Source organism: Physeter macrocephalus, chromosome 21 (genome assembly GCF_002837175.3).
Source record: "Physeter macrocephalus isolate SW-GA chromosome 21, ASM283717v5, whole genome shotgun sequence".
NCBI lineage: Eukaryota > Metazoa > Chordata > Mammalia > Artiodactyla > Physeteridae > Physeter > Physeter macrocephalus.
The window spans coordinates 52,263,985-52,272,401 of record NC_041234.1 but is presented as its reverse complement, the minus strand read 5'-3'; the positions used below and the strand labels follow the sequence as shown (position 1 = coordinate 52,272,401).

Sequence of the window (8,417 nt, the reverse complement as noted above, 5' to 3'; positions counted from 1 at the left end):
TACACAATAGAATATTACTCAGCCATAAAAAGAAACGAAATTGAGTTATTTGTAGTGAGGTGGATGGACCTGGAGTCTGTCATACAGAGTGAAGTAAGTCAGAAGGAGAAAAACAAATACCGTATGCTAACACATATATATGGAATTAAGGAAAAAAAATGTCATTGAGAGACTAGGGGTAGGACGGGAATAAAACACAGATCTACTAGAGAATGGACTTGAGGACACGGGGAGGGTGAAGGGTAAGCTGTGATGAAGTGAGAGAGTGGCGTGGACATATATACACTACCAAACGTAGGGTGGATAGCTAGTGGGAAGCAGCCACATGGCACAGGGAGATCAGCTAGGTGGTTTGTGACCACCTAGAGGAGTGGGATAGGGAGGGTGGGAGTGAGGGAGATGCAAGAGGGAAGAGATATGGGAACATATGTGTATGTATAACTGATTCACTTTGTTGTAAAGCAAAAACTAACACACCATTGTGAAGCAATTATACTCCAATAAAGATGTTAAAAAATAATAATAGAAAAATAAAGACTCGTACAAAAAAAGAAAGAAAGAAAGAAATAGAATTATGGAAAAACGTGGATAATACTCTGGCATGGGGATCATTTCCTAGCTCTGCCACTGGGCTCAATGTATGACTTTTGGAAAGTCCCTTCTCTTCTCTGGAGCTCAGTTTCAATTCCATGATCTCTAAGTTATCTTCAGCTCTAAGGTGTGATGTTCTATGATCACATTTGATACTGAGGAGTCAGAAATTAAGCTGAATAATCACAGCCTTATGTCTTTCACCAAATGGCTCTTTTCCTTTTTTGGAAGATATTGATATATTTTAGCATCCACTGTAAGCTTACATTTATTAATATACTTTCCATATCCTGGAACCAAATTTCTTTCTTCAAGTATCCTCTCTAGGTACACCAGTTGCTCCCTCTTATAGACTCCACCTAGCATTTTGACCACCATGCTATAAACAACCTATTCTCACACTTGTCATTTGCCTTTACTCAAGAATAAGAATCCTAGGTCTCATCACTGAAAGCATAAAAACATAATATACTGAGTTAGGGAGGGGCTATTCTTTTGAGCACCTAGGCATTTTTCAAGAGACTTGTTCCTCCTGTTTTTAGATAAGAAGGGAATGGCCATGCCCTCAGATCCTGGAAAACTTAACTTATGAAGTAATATCATGGATATTCACTTTACTGCTTTACCTGCATTGTCCAACCCTGAGCCCTGAATTGGTTCATGTCCCTGAAATATTCCAGGTCTCCAATCAATCAGTTCAATTCAGAAAGTATTTCCTGAAGGTATGCCTCAGACAAGGTATTGTGGAGGTATATAAAGATAAATAAAAGACGGCCTCTGCCCCCAAGGAATTTGCAGTTGTACGGAAGGATAGGAAAATCACAAGTCTAACACAAGATTTAATGTGCTCATTGCTATAAAAGTGATGTTAGCAATTACATACCTAGGTAAGCTTAGCCCTGTGCTAAGTACTGTGTGGTACACATGGTAAGTGTGTGATTGTCAGTGATACTTAAACAATATCGATATCAATATCAGTATATCAATAAAGGAGGTAAGTGGTGTATGGGCTATAGTGGTGAAAGTTCTGAGGAAGAAATAGGACTTCAGCTAGATGTTATTAGGATGGGTAACATCTGGGTAGATGCTAGGAAGAAAGAAATGGCATTCTATGTAAGAAGTGTGACTTGAATGTGGTAAGAACACTAAGGAGGCCATCCATTCCTATGTACTGGGTGGGCATTGTGGGTTGTGAGCAGTAATATTAGAGAAGTAAGATGGCCACATGGTAGAGATTTTTGTAGTTTTGCTACAGTAGGAAATAGATATTAATTTTATGATCTTGAGTGATATTAATATAATGAAAGATAAATTTTAGAAAAGTTACTCAGGTAGTAGCATGCAGGATATATTGAAATTTGCAGAGACAGGAACCAGAAAAAGCAATAAATAGTTGAGCATGTGTCACAATGGCTTCCAGAGGGGTGTGACACTAGAAATGGAGACGAAGGATTAAAGCCAGGGACATTTTAAATAACTGGAAACAGTCCCAGTGACTAGAGAGATCTGGGAGTCATTCATATAGAGATGGTGTTTAAACCCATGAATGGTGTAGGAGATAATCAAGAGAGAGAATAAAGCTAGGGAAAGGAGATAAAATATAAAATTTGGCATCACCTAAGCAATGTTGACATGCATTCATGTGGACAAGGAAATGAATGGAAAAGAGAAAGGGTAAAAGATAAAACATATAGGACACTCATAATTCAGGAAAGAGCATTACAAAAATACTGTGAATGAGAGAGTATTGCCCTATTTTACAGATGAAAAAGTTGAAGCTGGGGAGGTAAAGTCACTTATGTAAGGCAATAAAACAGTCATAACTCAACCTAAGTTCTTCAAGATTCCATATTATGTCCATTTCCCTATTCTTTCCAATCTTTGAGAACCAATGGCTACAAAGAAGTGTACATATACTGTTATGGTCACTTCCCGTAGCATCAAAGGTTTATGTAGGAATATAGGATTTTAAAGGAAGGGAGGAGAGCTAGGAGGATGAGACAGGAAGAGAAACAGAGCTGAGCCAGAATACACTAAGACTAAAATAACATCATTCTTGGTTCAAGTAAACATTTATTGAATAATGGTAAAAATTACTACAGCATAGGCAATAAGAGCAGGTGGGGGTAGTGAAAGCAGTATAGGTGCAGATGGTAGAAGGAGAAAGTAGATTGTTTTCCTAAATTCTGCATTTGTCTTCTGTTATGCAGAGCCTGATTTTTTTGAAGTATCTGCATTCTTTCAATTTAGTCCTCACCTGGCGATGACTCTACCTTTGCCATCTTAGCTTAATCTCCTCTGGGAGTGAAACTATGAAGGAAGTTGATAATTGAGTTTTTCAGCTCAAGTTTCAATGTCTGCAAGACTGATTTTAATTTAAATAATTGCTAGGGGGAAGTGTTCTGTGCCAAATAGAAGTGTGGATTGCAATAGTTAAGAGTAAAAGAAACCCATTCAGCAGAATACTAAAAGCCAATTTCTGAAAAGGTGCACTACCAAACCATACCTACAAAGTTCTGAAACAGGCAACCATCAGGAGGAAACAACAAGGCAAATAGTGCATTGAAGTTCCAGAATCGTCTTTTACACTTTTCAATAGCTTTCTTGGTAGAAATGTATAGGTAAGATGAGATGTATGCTCAAGCACTTGCTCCCTCTTTTTCTCTTTTGAGGTGTTTGACAAACATAAGTAATTCTCTGTATATCCTTCACGGAAGAGCTGGGCCAATACAACTGCTTTTTGTTCAGACTTAAGGGCAAGAATACCTTAGGCCCAGGATTCCAAACAAGACAGAATGTTGTGCCCACTATGATTCCAAAGGCAGACATTCTAAGAGCCACTTTTTACTTTTCCACTCTTCCTGGAAGAAAGCAGACTTGTCCCTGGAGTGTGCCTGGTTAACTCAGTGTCATGAGAAGTTGCCAGCCTGCTGTGGCAAGGGTAACCCACCCTGTCTGGCCTCTATCTTCTGGGATCCAGACCTCACACTTATGGGAGCACTCCAAACAACACATCAATTTCATAAAGGAGAATGTACTAAGCAGAAACTCTAAGGGACAACCACTGTCAACTTTTTTTTAATCTCAAAGTGCCAAGTACATTATTAGGCAAGGAATATAAAGAAAGTGATTATCTGTACATTAAGCAAGCTGATTCAGAGTGTACTTTGCTCCTCAAAAGTCTGGGTGTTGAAAACAAGAACATTTGTACCATAAATGATGTTGCTTGTTGATTCCAAAGCCTCTTATTTTCTGGATACTTCATTCCTTTTTAGAAACACACCAACACCTAAAATACTATAACAGCTATCTCAGTTATGTCCAGTGGAATAACAAGACAGGGTAATTTTGTGGGTAGCAAGACCCAAAACATTCTATTAAAGCCAAATGATGTTCAGCTGTCATCACAGCTATTTAAGTCAAATACCAGCCACTATTATAGATCAGATAATGCTGACAAATAAAATAATCTTAGTTCATAGTACAGCAGGCTGACAACTCTTAAAATGTGAATGCTTGGACTGGTTACAAATGCTTCAGTATATAGCACATCAGTCTTTAGATATTTGTGGATATCCACTGCCTCCAGGGATTGACCGAGAAAGAAACATGCCAATAAATAAATACCCACCCATACAAGAGAAAGGGACATTTGTTTACTTCACTTTTCAACCTTACAGATTATCCAGAAGGATCATCATCTCTTGCTGTGGAAACGGAAACGTAGCAGTTTTCACATTTCCTGCATCTCTCAAACAGGTCAGTGTTCTGAGGGAGGCACATAGAATACCAACTGGACTGCTAAGAGGCAGTCTGGGGAGCAGAACTGGAAAAGGAGTAAGTTATCACCCTGGCAAACAAGATGGTGAATTCTTCGCTCTTGTATTATTCACATAAGCAGAAGTTTTATACATAATTTCCCTGTGTATTGTACTGAAAAAGACTCCCTTACTCCCTGTAAACTCACACTATTCACTTTGGCTAAAAGACCCCAGGGTATCCAGGAACAGCCATACATCTCATTTCGGTTATTTACTTTCATACTATGAATTATAAACCTTGTCCAAGTGAATTTCAGGTCTCTGAGATGAAAAAGATTACAAATAGGTTCTTTTTGCCTGACTCCATTATGTCAGTTAATAATCTACTCTTACCCACTAACAGGTAAAAAGCACCATTCCCTACACTCCAACTCTCCTGAAATGCTACTAATTTGTCCATCAGTGGCAGGCAGCCTTACACATGAGATTCTCTTTGTCCTGGTGAAAAGCTAAAAAGCCTTCTCTTTGAAACATTGACAGGTAAATAAACCCAATGTAATTCAGTATTAAAAGGAAAATTTTAGTAATAAAAATACCATAGAGCTTGAAGCTCTGATCTGATAAGCCTTCCAATTCTATTCCCATGAAAAAGCTGGCAATTATTCAGAAGCCTATCAAACTGTGGGCTCTCAGGTCTTCACTTCTTTACCTTACAGAACCCTGCTGTGCACCAGTATAGGTACTATATAAGACCTTCTATATGATAGTCACTTTGCTATGTACTTTACTTATATCATTTAATCCTCACATCAACTCTGTCGGGTGAATGTAACTATTCCCATTTTACTTATGAGAAAACTGAAGTCCCAAGAAGTTAAACCACCTATCTAGCTAGTAAGTGGATAACCTAAGATTGCAACACAGGTCTGTCTGACCTCAGATCATGCCCTTTCCACTATGGCACTACATTTAAAAACCTGACTTGGGATATTTACTGCACCTTCACTTATAATCAAAGGTTTAAAAGAGGGAAGAATTAAATCTGTCTTCTTATCCAAAGCCCTGATGAAATGTGTGACACTTGTATGGTACTAGAACCTAGATTTCAGATATCCATGGTGCTTATCTCTCTCATTTTCTTATTTTAGATTTTACTATGGGTATTCTTTGACATGTCAACAGAAGTTAAAAGGGAAAAAGTTACCTGGTGAAGTAAATTTAGGAAACCCTGTATCAAAATTAGAGAATTATCTTTAGCATAGGAATTATGCAAATAAGTTTTGTGACTCTCCAAGAGGGGTGTATTGTAGCCCTCTGAACTTATTTGACTAAACTTATTTTCTTGTGTGCACATCATGGAACTTTGTCTTTAGTGCAGTACTTCTCAAGACTTAAAATATGCTAAGGTATTTTGTCAATCCCCTAAAGTGGAATAAGTTTTTTCCAAACTTATATGACCATGTAACCCTTTTTTTTCAGAATATCTTGGGTAAATATTAAGCCATAAAATATATAGATATATACTTTTTAGATTTCATTTTATTTTTTAACATTTTTATTGGAGTATAATTGCTTTACATTGTTGTGTTAGTTTCTGCTGTATAACAAAGTGAATCAGCTATACATATACATATATCCCCATACGCCCTCGCTCTGGCGTCTCCCTCCAACCGTCCCTATCCCAGCCCTCAAGGTGGTCACAAAGCACCGAGCTGATCTCCCTCTGTTATGGGGCTGCCTTCCCACTAGCTGTTTTACATTTGGTAGTGTATATATGTCCATGCCACTCTCTCACTTCATCCCAGCTTACCCTTCCCCCTCCCCGTGTCCTCAAGTCCATTCTCTACATCTGTGTCTTTATTCCTGTCCTGCGGCTAGGTTCTTCAGAACGTTTTTTTTTTAGATTCCTCATATATGTGTTAGCATACGGTATTTGTTTTTCTCCTTCTGACTTACTTCACTATGTATGACAGACTCTAAGTCCATTCACCTCACTACAAATAACTCAATTTCATTTCTTTTAATGGCTGAGTAATATTACATTGTATATATGTGCCACATCTACTTCATCCATTCATCTGTTGATGGACACTTAGGTTGCTTCCATGTCCTGGCTATTGTAAATAGAGCTGCAATGATCATTGTGGTACATGACTCTTTGAATTATGGTTTTCTCAGGGTATATGCCCAATCCAAAAATGGGCAGAAGACCTAAATAGACATTTCTCCAAAGAAGATACACAGATTGCCAACAAACACATGAAAGGATGCTCAACGTCACTAATCATTAGAGAAACGCAAATCAAAACTACAATGAGGTATCACCTCTCACCAGTTGGAATGGGCATCATCAAAAAATCTACAAACAACAAATGCTGCAGAGGGTGTGGAGAAAAGGGAACCCTCATGCACTGTTGATGGGAATGAAAATTGATACAACCACTATGGAGAACAGTGTGGAGGTTCCTTAAAAAACTATAAATAGAGCTATCATATGACCCAGCATAAAATATATTTTTGATATGATCCCCTAGGTAAGCAAAATTGCCTTTAAGCAATGCTTTTCCCAGGGCACTCTGTTCAAATAAATTAACCAGTTAATTTTGTAGGAATAACAAAGTCATGTTCTAATAATAATAGAAAAGTATTTGGGAACAAGGGGGGAAGAATGGGGCAATCATTTCAACGTATAACAAGATATGAAGAATTTTTTTATGTACATAATTACTACAGTAATGTTTGTAAAAGCCCCAAACAAAAAACAACTTCAATGTCTATCAACATGGGAATGGTTGAATAAATTATGTGTGTCTATAGACTGGCTGAATGGATACAAAAACAAGACCCGTATATATGCTGTATGTGTCTCTAGGTCTGAAGAGACCCAAGTCAGACCTAGGGACATGTACAGACTGAAAGTGAGGGGATGGAAAAAGATATTCCATGTAAATGCAAATCAAAAGAAAGCAGAGGTAGCAATTCTCACATCAGACAAAATAGACTTTAAAATAAAGACTATTACAAGAGACAAAGAGAGACACTACATAATGATCAAGGGATCAATCCAAGAAGAAGATATAACAATTGTAAATACTTATGCACCCAGCATAGGAGCACCTCAATACATAAGGCAAATGCTAACAACCATAAAAGGAGATCATTACAAAAAAAAGAATAAAATACTTAGGAATAAACCTACCTAAGGAGACAAAAGACCTGTATGCAGAAAACTATAAGACACTGATGAAAGAAATTAAAGGTGATACAAACAGATGGAGAGATATAAGACCCCAAATGCCCAAAGCAATGTTGAGAAAGAAAAACAGAGCTGGAGGAATCAGGCTCCCTGACGTCAGACTATACTACAAAGCTACAATAATCAAGACAGTATTCTACTGGCACAAAAACAGAAATATAGATCCATGGAACAGGACAGAAAGCCCAGAGATAAACCCACGCACATACGGTCACCTTATTTTTGATAAAGGAGGCAAGAATATACAATGTAGAAAAGACCACCTCTTCAATAAGTGGTGCTGGGAGAACTGGAAATCTACATGTAAAAGAATGAAATTAGAACACTCCCTAACACCATACACAAAAATAAACTCAAAATGGATTAAAGAGCTAAATGTAAAGCCAGACACTATAAAACTCTTAGAGGAAAATATAGGCAGAACACTCTGACATACATCACAGCAAGATCCTTTTTGACCCACCTCCTAGAGAAATGGAAATAAAAATAAAAATAAACAAATGGGACCTAAGGAAACTTAAAAGCTTTTGCACAGCAAAGGAAACCATAAACAAGATGAAAAGACAAGCCTCAGAATGGGAGAAAATGTTTGCAAATGAATCAACGGACAAAGGATTAATCTCCAAAATATACAGGCAGCTCAATATCAAATAGACAAACAACCCAATCCAAAAATGGGCAGAAGACCTTAATAGACATTTCTCCAAAGAAGATATACAGATTGCCAACAGACACATGAAAGAATGCTCAACATCATTAATCATTAGAGAAATGCAAATCAAAACTACAATGAGATATCATCTCACACC

The 8,417-nt window shown here is 37.5% G+C and overlaps 1 protein-coding gene across 1 annotated transcript in view; it reads left to right on the top strand.

The window, feature by feature from the left end:
* ZDHHC15 (zinc finger DHHC-type palmitoyltransferase 15) overlaps window positions 1-8,417 on the top strand; it is a 133,022-nt gene that overhangs the window by 113,243 nt on the left and 11,362 nt on the right. The window contains exon 11 of the mRNA XM_028482934.1: window positions 4,272-4,350. Within this exon, the coding sequence (XP_028338735.1) occupies window positions 4,272-4,318 (47 nt within the window). The 3' untranslated portion in view covers window positions 4,319-4,350. The remainder of the gene's footprint in view (window positions 1-4,271; window positions 4,351-8,417) is intronic.